Genomic DNA, 19429 nt, shown 5'->3' with positions numbered 1-19429 from the left:
TACCCCCAAAAAATAGTGCTGCATGCTGCGTTATTTTTTCTGCCATTTTTTATGAAAACTGCAACGAACCCTCTAAATCAGATGTGAACAGAGTCTTACTACGAACTGTAACCTCTAACAGTCCAAGAGTCCCTTATCAATATTAGTTGAGCCCCATATCAATATCGTCCTCTACACTTATCTCCCTATTTCCCAAGTTAGTACTTCTGTGTCACGTATCACATGAAATTTATGAAATGTTTGATTGATGCGGGTCCCAGCTCTGGACGCGACCAAACCACTTTCCTCCTGGCTAGGCATCCACTTGACACAGATTCCAGACGAGGGCTAGTGGAGAGGGGCAATTCTACTGTATGAGAGTTATGGATTCAGCCGAGCAAGCACTGCTTGGATTTTTCCATATACAGTGAAGGAAATAAGTATTTGATCCCTTGCTGATTTTGTAAGTTTGCCCACTGTCAAAGACGTGAACAGTCTAGAATTTTTAGGCTAGCTTAATTTTACCAGTGAGAGATAGATTATATAAAAAAAAAAAAAGAAAATCACATAGTCAAAATTATATATATTTATTTGCATTGTGCGCAGAGAAATAAGTATTTGATCCCTTTTGTCAAACAAGACTTAATACTTGGTCGCAAAACCCTTGTTGGCAAGCACAGCAGTCAGAAGTTTTTTTGTAGTTGATGATGAGGTTTGCACACATGTTAGATGGAATTTTGGCCCACTCCTCTTTGCAGATCATCTGTAAATCATTAAGATTTCGAGGCTGTCGCTTGGCAACTCGGATCTTCAGCTCCCTCCATAAGTTTTTGATGGGATTCAGGTCTGGAGACTGGCTAGGCCACTCCATGACCTTAATGTGCTTCTTTTTGAGCCACTCCTTTGTTGCCTTGGCTATATGTTTCGTGTTATTGTCGTGCTGAAAGACCCAGCCACGAGCCATTTTTAATGTACTGGTGGAGGGCAGGAGGTTGTCACTCAGGATTTGACGGTACATGGCTCCATCCATTCTCCCATTGATGCGGTGAAGTAGTCCTGTGCCCTTAGCAGAGAAACACCCCGAAAACATAATGTTTCCACCTCCATGCTTGACAGTGGGGACGGTGTTCTTTGGGTCATAGGCAGCATTTCTCTTCCTCCAAACACGGCAAGTTGAGTTAATGACAAAGAGCTCATTTTTAGTCTCATCTGACCACAGCACCTTCTCCCAATCACTCTCAGAATCATCCAGATGTTCATTTGCAAACTTCAGACGGGCCTGTACATGTGCCTTCTTGAGCAGGGGGACCTTGCGGGCACTGCAGGATTTTAATCCATTACGGCGTAATGTGTTACCAATGGTTTTCTTGGTGACTGTGGTCCCAGCTGCCTTGAGATCATTAACAAGTTCCCCCCGTGTAGTTTTTGGCTGAGCTCTCACCTTCCTCAGGATCAAGGATACCCCACGAGGTGAGATTTTGCATGGAGCCCCAGATTGATGTCGATTTACAGTCATTTTGTATGTCTTCCATTTTCTTACTATTGCACCAACAGTTGTCTCCTTCTCACCCAGCGTCTTACTTATGGTTTTGTAGCCCATTCCAGCCTTGTGCAGGTCTATGATCTTGTCCCTGACATCCTTAGAAAGCTCTTTGGTCTTGCCCATGTTGTAGAGGTTAGAGTCAGACTGATTAATTGAGTCTGTGGACAGGAGTCTTTTATACAGGTGACCATTTAAGACAGCTGTCTTTAACCCGTTAGTGACCACCAATACGCCTTTTAACGGCGGCCACTAACGGGCTTTATTCTGATGCATATGCCTTTTTACGGCACTGCATCAGGTTAAAGTAAACAGAGCAGGGAGCGTCAAATCTCCCTGCTCTCAGCTGCTAGAGGCAGCTGAAGGCTGGGGTCGTCCCTGCTCTGCCGTGTGAGATCGATATAAGTATCGATCTCACCCGTTTAAACCCTTCGATGCGGTGCACAATAGCGTGCACAGCATCTGAGTGGTTTTGGAGAGAGGGAGGGAGCTCCCTCTCTCTCCCACCGACACCCGGCGATACGATCGCCGAGTGTCAGTGTCTCCCATGGCAGCCGGGGGCCTAATAAAGTCATTGCCTGTCAGATGCCTGTCCGTTTTAAATGGACAGGCAGTAATACACTGCAATACAAAAGTATTGCAGTGTATTATAATAGCGATCGGAGAATCGCATATTAAAGTCCCCTAGTGGGACTAGTAAAAAAGTGAAAAAAAAGTTTAATAAAGTTAATTTAAAAAAAAATGTGAAAAAAAATGAAAAACCCAGCTTTTCCCCTTACAAAATGCTTTACTATTAAAAAAACAAAATAAAGTAAAAAAAGTTACACATATTTGGTATCGCCGCGTCCGTAACGACCCCAACTATAAATCTGTTACATTATTTAACCCACACGGTGAACGCCGTAAAAAAAATTAATAAAAAACTATGGAAAATTGCAGTTTTCTGTGAATCCTGACTTAAAAAAAATGTGATAAAAAGTGATCAAAAAGTCGCATCTACTCCAAAATGGTACCAATAAAAACGACAAGTCTTCCCGCAAAAAAAAAAGCCCTCATACAACCGCATCGGCGAAAAAATAAAAACGTTACGGCTCTTCAAATATGGAGACACAAAAACAAATAATTTTGAAAAATAAGCGTTTTTCCTGTGTTAAAGTAGTAAAACATACAAAAACTATACAAATTTGGTATCATTGCAATCGTAACAACCCGCTGAATACAGTTATTGTGTTATTTATATCACACAGTAAACGGCGTAGATTTAAGACGCAAAAAAGTGTGGCGAAATTTCAGGGTTTTTTTTCCCCCCCAAAAAAAAGTTAATAAAAGTTCATCAATAAATAATATGTCCCCCAAAATGGTGCTATTAAAAAATACAACTTGTCCCGCAAAAAACAAGACTTACACAGCTATGTCGACGAAAAATAAAAAGGTTATAGCTCTTGGAATGCGACGATGGAAAAACGTAAAAAATGGCCTGGTCATTAAGGTTTAAAATAGGCTGGTCATTAAGGGGTTAATGCAGGCACCAAGTTGATTTGGAGCGTGTAACTGGTCTGGAGGAGGCTGAACTCTTAATGGTTGGTAGGGGATCAAATACTTATTTCTCTGTGCACAATGCAAATAAATATATATCATTTTGACAATGTGATTTTCTGTTGTTTTTTTTTATATAATCTATCTCTCACTGGTAAAATTAACCTAGCCTAAAAATTCTAGACTGTTCATGACTTTGACAGTGGGCAAACTTACAAAATCAGCAAGGGATCAAATACTTATTTCCTTCACTGTATCACACAGAACAAAATGGAGAGAGTATACATGGCTTGACACTCAGGCACTAAATGAGTAAACTAGCTAGGTATATATAACAACCCTAGATGACCACATAATAAAGGCTGCATCCAATAGAGGGAACTGCTGCAAGACAACTGATCCTCACAGCACAGAAGAAGTTAATAAACATAAGCGGTAGCAGTCTGGTGTGATGACATGCCCATGGAATCTTGTCTGTAACACCAGCATTGCACACCGATCATCTAGTGACACAGTGTGACCTCAGGTGGATGCAAGTAGTGCCGGTTTTAGACAAAGTGTGGCCCTGGACAAAGTTAAAAGTGGGGCCCCAAATGCTGAATTACTGTATTTATAATGCAGTAAATTCAAAAGTCGATGTGCAGAGAACTGCATCACTGATTTCTAGCACATCCAGGAGTGTTGCAAGCCCAAATGAACATGTCCCCCTCACAGAAAAAAAATTGTTATTAAATCATACCACTATACCAGATTAACCCCTTCCCGATATTTGCCGTACATGTACGTCATGGAAAGCATTGACTTCCCGCATCTTGCCGTACATGTACGCCGAATGTTTGGGACCGGCTCAGAAGCTGAGCCGGTGCCATCATCACCGGATCTCAGCTGTATCTTACAGCTGACATCCGGCTGTAACGGCGGGGACCGAAATTAGCTTCAATCCCCGCCATTAACCCCTTAAGTGCAGCGCTCAAACGCGATCGCTGCACTTAAGGTGTTTGCAGCTCATCGGAACCCCAGTAATGAAATTGCCGGGGTTCCGGTGGCTGCAATGGCAACCGGAGGCCTAATACTGGCCTCCCGGTCTGCCTAGCACCGAAGCCGGTCAAGATCCGCCCGGCGGCGGAGCCTGATCGGCTTCCGTAGCTGCCGGCAAGATAGCGCCGGGTCAGGAGCTGATCCGGCGTCATCAGCGGTGGAAGTCAGCTGTACTGTACAGCTGACATCCACCTGTAACGGCAGGAACCGGAGCTAGCTCCGATCTCTGCCATTAACCCCTTCGATGCAGCAATCGAAAGCGATTGCTGCATCGTAGCGGTTACTAGCAGATCGCCAGCCCTGACAGGCAATCAGGACTGGCGACTGCTGTTATGGCAAAAGGAGACACAATGGTCTCCTGCTCTGCCATTACGGAAGCCGATTTAGGCCCCGCCGGGAGGCGAAGCCTAATCGGCTTGCTGTCAGTGAATGACTGACAGATCTAATACATTGCACTACATAGGTAGTGCAATGCATTAGAAAAAAAAATATCTGACCGTTGGACCTTCAAGTCCCCTAGTGGGACTTGAGAAAAAGTGTAAAAAAAAAGTATAAAAAAGTGTAAAAAAAAGTGCAAATAATAAAAGTTTGAAAACAATAAAAGTTTCAAGTAATCAAATAAAACACAATCCCCCTTTTACTCTTATCAAGTCCTTTATTATTGAAAAATAATAATAAACCATATGTATTTGGTGTTGCCGCGACCGTAACGACCTGAGGTATCAAAATATTATATTATTTATTGCACGCGGTGAACAGCGTAAAAAAAACGTAAAAAACGTTACCAGAGTTTCTGTTTTTTAGTCACTTTGCCCTACAAATGTTAGAATAAAAAGTGATCAAAAAGTCGCACGTATCCAAAAATGGTGCCTATAAAAACTATAGCTCGTCCTGCAAAAAACAAGCCCTCATACACCTCCGTCGACAAAAAAATTAAAAAGTTATGGTTCTCACAACTTGGCGACAGAAAAAATACATTCTTTTTACAAAAGTAATTTTATTGTGCAAAAAGTTGTAAAACATAAAAAAGTTCTATAAATTAGGTATCGCCGGAATCGTACTGACCCGCAGAATAAAGTTAACATGTAGTTTATAATGCGTGGTGAACGCTGTATAAAAAAACCGAAAAAAGCTGTGCCAGAATTGCGTTTTTTTGTTTACCTGGCATCCAAAAAATAGGATAAAAGGTGATCAAAAAGTCGCATGTACCCCAAAATGGTACCAATAATAACTACAGCTCATCCCGCAACAAACCAGCCCTCATACCGCTACGTCTATGAAAAATAAAATTAGTTATGGCTCCAATAAGTCAGGAAATAAAAAAATATGCAGTTGTGCCCGAGGGGAACATTTCTTCTGTTTGAAGAGGCGATTTATCAAGGACCTAAAATTAGGGAACCAGGAAAGGGAGGGCCCAAACATATCCGCTGGAAGCGACGGTGCCCGTATTATACCAGGACAACACTTCCCAGCAAAATTCCCCAAACGACAAAGGCGCGGAGTGTGGATCAAAAGGGGGATAATAAAGGACACCATATATCAGTGCGACGCCGGCCTGTGCAGAAAGGATTGCTTCACAGCGTAACACACATCTATGGATTATTTTTTTTTTTTTTTTACCCCATTATTATACCACCTGACTATGCCCCTTATATACTCCGCCCGGCTTACATATGCCCTACATTATAAACGGAAACACCAGTAAGACTCCAAACAAAACTACTACCAAGCAAAATCCACGCTCCAAAAGCCAAATGGCATTTCCTCCCATCTGAACCCTACAGCGTGCCCAAACAGCAGTTTCCTTCCACATATATGGCACCGTCATACCCGGGAGAACCCTTTTAGCAATTTTTGGGGTGTGTGTCTACAGTGGCATAAGCTGGGCACGACATATTTGCCACTGAATGGAATATCTAGGGAAAAATATAAATTTTTAATTTGCACCATCCACAGCGCATTAATTTATGGAAAAGACCTGTGGGGTGAAAATGCTCACTACACCCCTTAATAAATGCCTTGAGGGGTGCAGTTTCCATAATGGGGTCACTTCCCAGGGGTTTATTTTTATTATTTCACATCTGAGCCTCTGCAGTTGTGAACCAATACTTTGTAAATCGCCAAATTAGGCCTCAATTTTACATGGTACGCTTTCACTCCTGAGCCTGGTCGACTGTCCAGGCAAGAGATTAGGGCCACATGTAGGGTGTTTCTAAAACCAGGAAACCCAGCATAATAATTAGAGAGCTGTCTTGTTATGGTGGCACAAGCCGGGCACCACATATTGTCCACATATCTGTGGAAAAAATCCCATTTTCACTCTGCAACATCGAGTTCACACTAATTTCTACAAAACACCTGCAGGGTTAACATGCTCACTACACCCCTAGGTAAATGCATTGAGGGGTGTAGTTTCCAAAATTGGGTCACTTCTGGGGGGTTTCCACTGTTTTGGGCCCACAGGCGCCCAGAAACCAATCCAGCAACATCTGCACTCCAAATGGCGGTCCTTCCCTTCTGAGCCCTGCCGTGTGCCCAAACAGCAGTTTATGACCACATATGGGGTATTGCCGTACTCGGTAGAAATTGCTTTACAAATGTTGGGTTCTTTTTTTTCCTTTATTTGTTGCGAAAATGAAAAAAATTGCGCTAAAGCTACGTCTTATTGAAGAAAAAGGATTGTTTTTATTTTCACTGCCCAATTCTAATAAATTCTATGAAACATCTGTGGGGTCAAAATGCTCACTACGCCCCTAGATGAATTCCTCAAGAGGTGTAGTTTCCTAAATGGTGTCACTTTTTGGGCGTTTTCATTGTTTTTTCCCCTCAGGGGCTTTGCAAATGTGACATGGCCGCCGCAAACCATTCCTGCTCAATGTGATCAGCCCTGCCGTGTCTCCAAACAACCGTTTATTACCACATGTGGGGTATTGTCTTACTCGGGAGAGATTGGTTTACAAATTTTATGGTGCTTTTTCTCCTTCAGTACTTGTGGAAATGAGAAAAAATTAGCTAAACCTACATTTTCTTTGAAAAAATTTAGATTGTCATTTTCAGGGCCTATTTCCAATAATTTATGCAAAAAACCTGTTGGGTCAAAACGCTCACTAGATAATTTCCTCAATGGGTGTAGTTTCCAAAATGGGGTCACTTGTGGGGTGTTTCCACTGTTTTGTCCCCTCAGGGGCTTTGTAAATGTGACAAGGCCTCTCAAACCATTCCTGCTAAACTTGAGCTCCAAAAGCCAAATAGCGCTCTTTCCCTTCTCAGCCCTGCCGTGTCTCCAAACAACCGTTTATTACCACATGTGGGGTATTTTTTTACTCGGGAGAAATTGCTTTACAAATTTTACGGTGCTTTTTCTCCTTTAGTCCTTGTGGAAATGAGAAAAAAAATTGCTAAACCTACATTTTCTTTGAAGAAATGTTGATTTTAATTTTCACGGCCTACTTCCAATAATTTCTGTAAAAAACCTGTGCGGTCAAAATGCTCACTGTACCCCTAGATAATTTCATTGAGGTGTGTAGTTTCCCAGATGGGGTCATTTTTGGGGGATTTTCACTGTTTTGGCACCGCAAGAGCCCTTCAAACCTGACATGGTGCCTAAAATTTATTCTAACAAAAATAAGGCCCCAAAATCCACTAGGTGTTCCTTTGCTTCTGAGGCCGGTGCTTCAGTCCATTAGCACGCTACGGCCACATGTGGGATATTTCCTAAAACTGCAGAAACTGGGCAACAAATATTGAGTTGCATTTCTCTGGTAAAACCTTCTGTGTTATAAAAAAAATTGTACTAAAAATTTATTTCTGCAAAAAAATATGAAATTTGTAAATTTCACCTCTACTTTGCTTTAATTCCTGTGACATGTGTAAAGGGTTAAGACATTTTCTAAATGCTGTTTTGAATACTTTGAGGGGTGAAGTTTTTAAAATGGGGTGACTTTTTGGGGGTTTCTAATATATAAGGCCCTCAAAGCCACTTCACAACTGAACTGGCCCCTGTAAAAATGGCCTTTTGAAATTTTCTTGAAAATGTGAGAAATTGCTACTAAAGTTCTAAGCCTTGTGAGGTCATAGAAAAATAAAAGGATGTTCAAAAAACGATGCCAATCTAAAGTAGACATATGGGGGATGTTAATTAGCAACAATTTTGTGTGGTATAACTGCCTCTCTTACAAGCAGATACATTTAAATTGAGAAAAATGCTAATTTTTGCAATTTTTCGCTAAATTTTGGTGTTTTTCACAATTAAATACTGAACATATCAAGCAAATTTTGCCAGTAACTTAAAGTCCAATGTGTCACGAGAAAACAATCTCAGAATCGCTTGGATAGGTGAAAGCATTCCGGAGTTATTACCACATAAAGTGACACATGTCAGATTTGAAAAATGAGGCTCGGTCAGGAAGGTCAAAAGTGGCTAAAGAGGGAAGGGGTTAAATATTACCTGCATACTGTTACTGAACACAACTCACTATTATAAGACCAATATTACCAATAATAGCACAATATAAATTCCAAATAATACTGCCACACCATAACCACATAGTGACTGACTAATACCCCCAAACTGTTACTGAATAATACCCCCACACCATAACCACATAGTGACTGAATAATACCCCCATACCATTACTGAATAATACCACCACACCATAACCACATAGTGACTGAATAATACCCCATACTGTTACTGAATAATACCACCACACCATAACCACATAGTGACTGAATAATACCCCCATACTGTTACTGAATAATACCACCACACCACAACAACATAGTGACTGAATAATACCTCATACTGTTACTGAATAATACCCCCAAACCATAACCACATAATGACTGAATAATACCCTCATACCATTACTGTATAATACCACCACACCATAACCACACAGTGACTGAATAATACCAACACACCATAATCACATAGTGACTGAAAAATACCCCCATACTATTCCTGAATAATACCACCACACCTTAACCACATAGTGACTGAATAATACCCCCATACTATTACTGAATACCCCATACTGTTACTGGATAATACCTCCACACCATAACCACATAGTGACTGTATAATACCCCCATACTGATACTGAATAATACCCCATAATGTTACTGAATAATACCTCCACACCATAACCACATAGTGACTGAATCATACCCCCATAATTTTACTGAGTAATACCACCACACAATAACCACATAGCGACTGAATAATACCCCCATACTGTTACTGAATACCCCATACTGTTACTGAATAATACCACCACACCATAACCACATAGTGGCTGAATAATACCCCTACACTGTTACTGAATAACCCATTCTGTTACTGAATAATACCTCCACACCATAACCACATAGTGAATGAATCATACCCCAATGCTGTTACTGAGTAATACCGCCACACCATAACCACATAGCGACTGAATAATACCCCCATACTGTTACCGAATACCCCATAATGTTACTGAATAATACCTTCACACCATAACCACATAGTGACTGAATCATACCCCCATAATTTTTCTGAGTAATACCACCACATCATAACCACATAGCGACTGAATAATACCACCATACTGTTACTGAATACTCCATACTCTTACTGAATAATACCTCCACACCATAACCACATAGTAACTACATCATACCCCCATACTGTTAATGAATACCCCATACTGTTACTGAATAATGCCACCACACCAATATTATCACCATATAATGACCATATAGTGGTAGATGTTAGTTAGACACAGGCGCTCTGCAGACCATATAAGTGATTACAGCACATTTATATACAGTGACACACAGGTGATGTTTTCTCTGATTAGAGTCGTTAATATTTCCTTTTTTTTTCTCCTCCATCCGGCCCAGACCCCTGTGACAACTTTTTCCAGCCGCAACTCTTCTCTGTAGAATTTGATACACAGTCATGGGTTGGTTTCTTGATTTTCTAGCACCCTCCACACCTATACCCCATCCTCTAAACAAACTCGTAATTCACAGTCCCCCAGATAGTAATAATGATCTCTTAGTGCTCGACACAATAAAATTGCCCCATCAGTAAACGTGCCCCCTTTGTGCTCCTACAGTAATAATGCCCCCTTTGTGCACCCTGTAGATAGCGCCACAGCATCCTCTGTAAATAGTGTCACACACAGCCCCCTATATATAAAGCCACACACAGCCCCCTATAGATATCACCACACACAGCCCAATGTAGATAGTGCCACACACAGCGTCCCCTCTTGTAGATAGTGCCACACAGCCCTCCTTGTAGATAGTGCCACACAGCTGTCTCGGACACTGGACTTGGCTAGGACACTGGACTGGAGTAGTGCAGTCATTTCGGACACAGGACTTGGCTAGGACACTGGACTGGAGTAGTGCAGTCATCTCGGACACTGGACTTGGCACCGGCACCAGACACAGATGGTGAAGTCGCCTTGGACACTCGACCCGGCACCAGACACAGATGGGGAAGTCGTCTCGGACACGGCTTGGCATGGGCACCAGACAAAGAAGGTGAAGTTGCCTCTACACTCGGTTTAGCACCACACCAGATACAGATGGTGAAGTTGTCTCGTACACTCGGTGTGGCACGGGCACCGGACACAGATGGTGAAGTTGTCTCGGGCACTCGGTTGGGCACGGGCACCGGACACACATGATGAAGTCATCTCAGACACTCGGATTGGCACTAGAACTAGACACAGATACTGGATACGGGAAGCGGGACTCAGCATATGGGATACAGGGTACAGGATACAGCTAAGGAACCAATTGCAAGACAAACATAGGGAAGACACAACATTGCTCAGGCACTGGAGCAGAGGGCAGGTTAGATTATATAGCCAGGTGTGTTCAGGGATAAGCTAGGGAAACGTTTAGTGATGTGCACTGGCCCTTTAAGAGACCACAAGAGCGTGCGCGCACCCTATGTGTTACATAGTTAGTTACATAGTTAGTACGGCTGAAAAAAGACACATGTCCATCAAGTTCAACCAAGGGAAGGGAAAGGGGAAGGAAAAATTTCTACACATAGGAGCTAATATTTTTTTGTTCTAGGAAATTATCTAACCCTTTTTTAAAGCCATCTCCTGTCCCTGCTGTGACGGCTCCTGCGGTAGGCTATTCCATAAATTCACCGTTCTTACTGTAAAGAAGCCTTGTCGCCTCTGCAGCTTGAACCTTTTTTTCTCCAGACGGAGGGAGTGCCCCCTTGTTTTTTGAGCGGGTTTTACAAGGAACAGGATATCACCATATTTTTTGTATGTGCCATTAATATATTTATATAAGTTAATCATGTCCCCCCTTAGTCGTCTTTTTTCAAGGCTAAATAGGTTTAATTCTTTCAATCTTTCCTCATAACTTAAATTCTCCATGCCCCTTATTAGCTTCGTTGCTCTTCTTTGTATTTTTTCCAACTCCAGGGCATCCTTTCTATGAACTGGAGCCCAGAACTGAACTGCATATTCTAGATGAGGCCTCACTAATGCTTTGTAAAGTGGCATTATTACATCCCTGTCCCGCGAGTCCATGCCTCTTTTAATAAACGACAATATCCTGCTGGCCTTTGAAGCAGCTGATTGACACTGCATGCTGTTATTGAGTTTATGATTTACAAGTACACCCAGATCCTTCTCAACAAGTGAATCCGCCAGTGTAGCGCCCCCTAGGACATATGATGCATGCAGGTTGTTGGTACCCAGATGCATAACTTTACATTTATCTACATTAAACTTCATCTGCCAAGTGGACGCCCAAACACTTAGTTTGTTTAAATCTGCCTGTAATTCATGAACATCTTCCATAGTCTGAACTATATTACATAGCTTGGTGTCATCTGCAAAAATAGAAATAGTGCTATTAATCCCTTCCTCTATATCATTAATAAATAAGTTGAATAATAGTGGTCCCAGCACTGAACCCTGGGGTACACCACTTATAACCGGTGACCATTCAGAGAAGGAATCATTGACCACAACTCTCTGGATACGGTCCTTGAGCCAATTCTCAATCCAATTACAAACTATATTTTCTAAACCTATAGTCCTTAATTTACCCATTAGGCGTCTATGGGGGACAGTGTCAAATGCCTTTGCAAAGTCCAAAAACACTAAGTCCAAACACTAAAAGCACACTGATATGTGTGCGGGGTTTAGGAAGCAGTACACCCCAGCGTCCCCGGGGATGAGGAGGGAGACGCCCAAATCAATACAAGGAAAGCTGACGGCCACCAGGGGAGGTAGAATGGAGGTGGTTGGCGGCCATGAGCGCTACAGTGGGTAAGAATAATTGGCATTGGGTAAGATTGAGGAAAGACAGTCCATAAATTATCTTTAATAGGCACACATTTTCCACCATTAAATAATACAGAAATTAAAAGATTTCCCCAACAATCTTTTAAACATTATTTTTACAAAGCTTACACTTTATTAATAGACAGGATTAACTACAATATTTATATTTGCAGAAAATAAAATTACAAAATTCATTAAGTTATGTCCAAGTTATGTTGCTAAGACCCCTTTTTTTTGTAAAGTTGGCCCTGGGCAACAAAAATCCTAATTTCATTGAATTCACTACACAAGACAGTCGGGCTATTCTAAAGGCGACCCTTTACCCATAGTTTACCTCATAAATGGACAGTGTATAGTCACACGTCTAAGGAAGGACTGTTATTTTAGAAACACAAAACTTTAATGGTCAATTTCCATCTTTCTCCAATCTGTGCAATACATTTCCATTATCTGTCATCACAAGGTTAAAAATATACTCGCAAAACAAAAACTCGTGTTGCGATCATGCTCAATTTGCATTTGATATAGTTCAGCTATTAATAGTACAATGAATTCTTACTGCCAATATATAAGATGGAGTATGAGGAACATCTGGCTATTTCCAAACCTGCTTAGATGCAGAAGGACAAAGATGACTACTTTAAAGGAAATTCTCATGCATTTCAATTTTGTGACTTTGATGCTCTCATATCCAGGAAACATCTTTATTATTACCGTGAATATTCTAGATTTCTGCAAGAACAGAAGACTTCCATTGAGTGATCGGCTCATATTTGGTTTCAGTGTCTTTAGTCTTTTACATGGACTTACGAAAGGTTATATTCTTCACAGAAATCTCTTTCAATTGGCCATGAATGAGTTTGATAAGAACGCTACACACGTCTTTATGTACTTGAACATGTGCACCTTATGGTTTTCCGCGCTCCTCAGTATACATTTCTGTCTGAAGATTGTCAATATTAACAACTGGTTCTACATTTGTCTTCAGAGAAGATCTCCTAAGATGTTTCCTTGCATGATTATTGCGTTTCTCCTAGGATACTTCTTATTGACTCTTTATTCTGCACTGGAAGCGAACCTGGAGTGTCTACCAAACATAACATCCAAGCTTGTATTCATAATGGAGTCTCCAAGATGTTCTTGGTTATTATTGATCTTTTTGATAATATGTGTCTTGTGCGCTTTTCTCTGCTCTATATCGGCATTGACCATCCTCATCTCTCTAGTTAAACACATGAAAAGGATCAAAGAGAATACCAAGGAATCCAGAACTCCTAACATGGACGCTCATATTCGTGCAATTACAACGGTCACCACTTTACTGGCTGCTAATATTCTTATATTTTGTTTTTTGTTCATCACAGTTTTCAGTGAAGTCAAATGGATTTATCTGTTTGGTGTTCTAATTTCTATATGTCATATATTTAGTTCCTACTTTTTAATGAAGGGAACAAAGAAACTGGATGAGGCACTGGTAGCGACGATGAAGCAGATTTCATGCTTTAGATATCGGAACCAGTAATATGGTAATACAGTACATTTAGCCAAGCTAGGTCATAATATCATGGCTGTTTTTTCCTTCATGTACTTTTTCCAAAAATGAGAGAAAATTACTTCAAGCTAGAAATATACAGATGTAACGGAAAGTATGGCCGTGAGTTTTTAATCAAGCTAAAATGTAGATCAAATTTCCCTAATGGTCCAAAATAAGTTTCACACTGGTGTCATGGCTTCCAAATATAGCAATGGCGCTGTGCAGGATCTGTTGTACGATGGGACCAATTTTCGAGCAACAGCATCCATTAACTTATAGTGGAATCTGTCGGGGGTTCTGTTGACAATTCTTTTATTTTGATGGCAGGAACAGGGCTGAATCCTCACTAGTCTTGCCATTAAAAGTGACGAAACCCCCTAATGAAGATTCTGAATGGCAATGTGAACAGAGACTAACCTATCTATTTTTTCAATGATAGTCTATCTCTTAGAAGTAACTGTTCATTTTATAAAGATGAAGCTAGTAGGGAGTTTTAGGGCAATGTTTCCTTGAAAAAAGTAGGTAAAATAGCTTTCCTCCAGAATGAAGAGTCTATTTAGTTCCACACTGTTCCGACCTTTTAAAGCGTTCTCCGGTCTCAGGACAAAATTCTAAATGTGACGGGGTATATGGAGTTATATTACCTGGTGCCCTCCAGTTGTGCCCATATGTTGTGGATCCTCGTTTTAGGATCCCCTCTGTGTTGTCCCAAAATGGCCACTGTGCTTCTCAGAATAAGACACATCCTCTGTTCATGGATCGGACAGAAGTGCTTACATGAGCAGCTCTGGCCAATCCGAGAACAGTGGGAGTATCTCAGACTCATAGTCTAAGAAGCACTGTAGCTATTTTGGGGCAGTACAGATGGAACCCTAAAATGGCAGATCCTTGGCAGAGCACTTAGAAAGTCATCAGTGAGACCACTTAGCTATGTGTGTATATCTCTGCTACTGTTTTTGTTACATGCATGTGCAAGGACGTGTACAATGGCATACGGAGTCCCTACAGGACCATATTATTAGAGCTATAGGAACTCTGTTTGTTGCTGCATGGTGCCTCAATGAGACACCCTATCTCTCCTTGTAGGAGAATACTTCCGTAATATGACATGCAAAGAAGCACATTTTTTTTCTCACGCAACCTGTATGTATAACTCTCTGCTAAAAAAAAATTGTCGCAAAATAAAGGCAAACAGCCGATTATCGGCACCAGATTACGGATTTGTACAACATAGATTAGATATACAGCCATGTTCATGAGGCCTTACAAAGAGCATTTTTTTTTAACTTGGCCTTAAGTTGCCCACCTGAACCGATTACCAGTCTGGGTTGGCAAACACTGTTTATACTAGTATATCATGTGTTCCATTTCTATTCATCACTAAGATAGTTTATGTAGAGGATAAAAATGATTCAAAAATGAATAAACTATGACAATTACATTGTTACAAAAAGTTTTTTTCAAAAAGAACTTTCTTACAAGAACGTTTGAGATTTAAAGTTCATGTTCACTTTATAATATTTTGTGGTATCCAGATTTTTCTGTAGTGTGTTTTATATTTACAGCGTGTTTCTTAATTTTCCTAATTTTAATTATTCCCCCTCTACTCTGTGCTTTTTTTCATTATTTATTATAAGAGCTCATTCACACAGCGTCCTCAGTAATGATTCATACAGCCTCTGTGTGCTGCTATATATTTATTCTCCACCAAACGCTGTATGTACAGAGATATTGTACTATATATATATATACACAAATACATCCGTACATGCGTCATCTGATGGAGCACGTCACCATATTTGTACAGAATCCAATGGAAAACCTTTATATGCCTGTCTAAAATTGGAGCCATATGGAGGTACAATGGAGACCCTATGTACGTCTAAAGGAGCTCTATTACTGCTCCATACAAAACAGAGCTGAAATACGGCTGTGTGCATGGGCCCTAACTGTGGGATATTTATGTGCAGTTTACAGACTATAACTCAGCAGTTAACTCTTTATTCTGTTACTATTTCACATTTCCAGTCTGTTGTTTGATTGCATTGATTTTATTAGTGTTTTATTTAGTATTGTTATATTGTACTTTATTGACATTTGTTTTACATTTGTTATGGATATTATTAAAATGAAACTTGGTGTGTAGTATATGTGTGTTTGTGTGTTTTATTGCAGCAGATACAAATTCACACTTTATGCTACAGGGTAAAAATCTTTTTAGGTAGGGTAATGGAGATTACAAGATATTAGGCGCCGTTCGCATCTGCAGTATCGGTTCCATCGTCCAACGAATACCCCCTTCACCCAATAGACCTTATTGACTTTTAATGGGGTCTGTTGTAGTGTCCGTCTTTGGATGATAAGAATAACATTGCATGTAGTACTATTATTTCTGGCAAATTTGAGAGAATCTGCAATAGGGACTCTGGACGGAGCCTCCGACGCAAATGTGAACAGATCCTGAATGCCTTAAAGACGACAACTATGTTTTTACACTGGTCATTAAGGGGTTTTTATTCTGCATTGTCATAAAAAAGTACTTTGCACTAAAAGCCAGAAGTTATAATTTTGTGCTGTGCACTTTTTCCCTATATAATTTATCCCTATGTGTGCTTAGGGTTTGTCTGGTTTTAACTTTCCCTCTTAGGCCAGGATCACACACGCAGTTTTTGATGCAGTTTTTAGCTCAGTTTTTTAGCCAAAGCCAGAAGTGGATCCAAAAGAAGGGAAAGGTGTATATGAAAAAAAAAAGTGCCAAGGCTATAATGCCTGAGACGTAGTAAGAAGCGGACCTGTCCACTTTGCACAATATGTGTGGGCGTGACCATGGATACAAAGGGTGTGGTTATGCAAATAAGGACAGTGGTGTTCATATAAAAACAAAGTTATAGAAATTGGAATGCTGGTTGCAAACAGGTTTAGGCAGGTTATTAGCAAATAAAACAATATGACTATACATTTTAAATATGGTTATGATTGAATATGAATGACTCAAAATAGTAAAAATTTTGGGGCTCAGTAATCGTTATCAAATTTTGTGTGTCTATAATATCTCGGCTCAATAAAAAAAAAAAAAAATACTTCTCTAATAATGATTAAATATGACATTTTCATTATTCACTAATTATCAACTATAAATTTGGTCAGAGAAAATGACTGATCAGTGATAGTGATCTAATATGAATTATATGTCCCAAAGAACTGAGCGCAATAAAGCAGAAAAAAAGATGATAAACCTATAGTTTTTTGTTTTTTTTCTAAGTTTCTCCTCTCCCTACTCTGGACTCTTCCCTTCACTACTATTTTCCTTTGCCTCTCCAATCATACTCCAAACTCCTTCCTTCTCCAAATCCTTCCTCCTCTAAACACCCTTCTTCCTTATATCCTTCTTCCTCTAGACTACTTCCTTCTCTAAATCCTTCCTCCTCAAAACTCCCTTCTTCCTTATATCCTTCCTCCTCTAGACTACAGTACTTCCTTCTCCAAATCCTTCTTCCTCTAAACACCCTTCTTCCTTATATTCTTCTTCCTCTAGACTGCTTCCTTCTCTACATTTTTCCTCCTCTAAACTCCCTTCTTCCTTATATCCTTCTTCTTCTAGACTACTTCCTTCTCTAAATCCTTCCTCCTCTAAACTCCCTTCTTCCTTATATCCTTCTTCCTCTAGACTACTTCCTTCTCCAAATCCTTCTTCCTCTAAACTTCTATCCTGTTTGTTGTTTCACAAATATCAATGCTAATTTCTTCTCCCCACGTGGCATAGAGATTTCAACCATGGGCACGCTGTGATCTTGAAGGATTACCAGGATTGACAGTGTTGCGGTCATGTGACCACTTGGATGACTATACCACTGCTATGCTACAGGCCAGTTGTCGGTCCCTCGATCCTCAGTTGCACATGACTACCACACTGGTATGACGATAGTATTGTAGTAATATGACTGCCCGGACATCATGCCGACTGGACTTTACTGCTAGTCAGCGTAGCCATGGCGTGGTCACCTTACTTTGACGCTGGCGACATACCATTCCATGTAAACCTTTAAAATTGCCGCCATGACCCTCCTCCTCAGAAAACATCTCTATGCCCCATTTTAGTTATAACTAACGATGGGCATAGAGATGTTGGCAGCGGCTGCAAAGGAAGGACGCAGGTACCAACAAGCACGTTTCGTTAGTTATAACCACATTCAGGGGCCTCATTTTAAAGGCACATCCTGGTGCTATGACAGCTCTGCAAACCCGTCCACAGGTTGTTTGTGGTATTGTAATTCAGCCCCAATGCACAGCTGTGGCACTGGTTCTGGAAAAAAGCAGCCATGTTCATCTAATCCTGGACATTCCCTTCAATATATAAAACTTGAGTTAATACAGAGGCACCCCAGATGGGAACCCTACACTATTAGCTAGGGCCATGACCCCCATTGACTCATGACCCTCATGAACCTGAATGACCAGATGAGGAGCATATGAAATGCTTCATTTGCTCTGCATTTTAGCTATTTATGGGGAATTTTCAGGAGCCCCTTATAAGAAGATGGTCTTATGGGGACCTGCAGCATCAGAAAGAGTTGCCCACAAAGCATGTGAATAAATAAATGGATCTATATTGTTATTTGTCTTTAGAAGTCAATCTCATTTGAATGTTCTGAGCTCAAATACATTTACATGTTAAACTGATAAAAAAATTAACAATAAAATGAGATAAAAAGGGATAAGAAATGTAATACCATACTACAGAACAAAGTAAATTAAGAATCAAAATGCATATTATCTTTTATTATTAGCACACACCAAAGAAATAAACTTTCCACCGATAAAAATCCACCGAACATTAAAGAGTATGTTAGCTGTGGATTCATGTATTATGGTGTCATTAATTCATCCTTCATATAATAACTCAATTTACAGGAAGTAACTTGGTCTCCAGCATAAAAATTAATTGGGTATTCCTCTAGATTCCTGAAGCCAGAAATTAAATTCTGCATTTGATATTATGATATTCTCCATAAGTGGTGTTCTTTCAGTTCCACTTCTCGACCTTTTATTTTAGTGCTGTCGTAAAAGAAAGATAAATAGAAATGATAAGCAATTGGCTACTAGAGGAGATAAGTACATAAAAAGGTCCAAAATATAAAATAAAAAATGAACTTCCCGGAAATATAGCTCATCACAGTCAGTCATCCAGTCAAGACATTATATTGCTGCATGTATCAGAACTGACATGGCTGGAATAATTGTATGGACGGATAGTGAGCAAAATAAAGTAGAAATTGCACAGGTCTTGCTACATAAGCAGTACGGAACTTATGCTAAGGCCCCTTCCATTAATATATTTATGAAAAAAACTACATCCCCTATTGGAAATTAGTGTGCAAAGTTCTGAACAAAAACTTCCACCTGTATAGAGTCTAAATCATGTGTATATAAGTACTAAGGAAGACTTCTGGACCAACTCACTGTGCCAACTATATTCTACTCTTGACT

General features: G+C 40.2%; 1 protein-coding gene across 1 annotated transcript; it reads left to right on the top strand.

Moving 5' to 3' along the window:
• Window positions 1-13039: 13039 nt before the first annotated feature.
• LOC142664395 (taste receptor type 2 member 9-like) lies at window positions 13040-13930 on the top strand. Its single transcript, XM_075843464.1, has one exon. The coding sequence runs from the start codon at window positions 13040-13042 to the stop codon at window positions 13928-13930; it is 891 nt and encodes a 296-aa protein (XP_075699579.1).
• Window positions 13931-19429: the final 5499 nt, after the last annotated feature.

Source organism: Rhinoderma darwinii, chromosome 12 (assembly GCF_050947455.1).
Source record: "Rhinoderma darwinii isolate aRhiDar2 chromosome 12, aRhiDar2.hap1, whole genome shotgun sequence".
Taxonomy (NCBI): Eukaryota; Metazoa; Chordata; class Amphibia; order Anura; family Rhinodermatidae; genus Rhinoderma; species Rhinoderma darwinii.
Note: the sequence above shows the minus strand (reverse complement) of the source record. Positions and strands in the feature narration are given on the sequence as shown.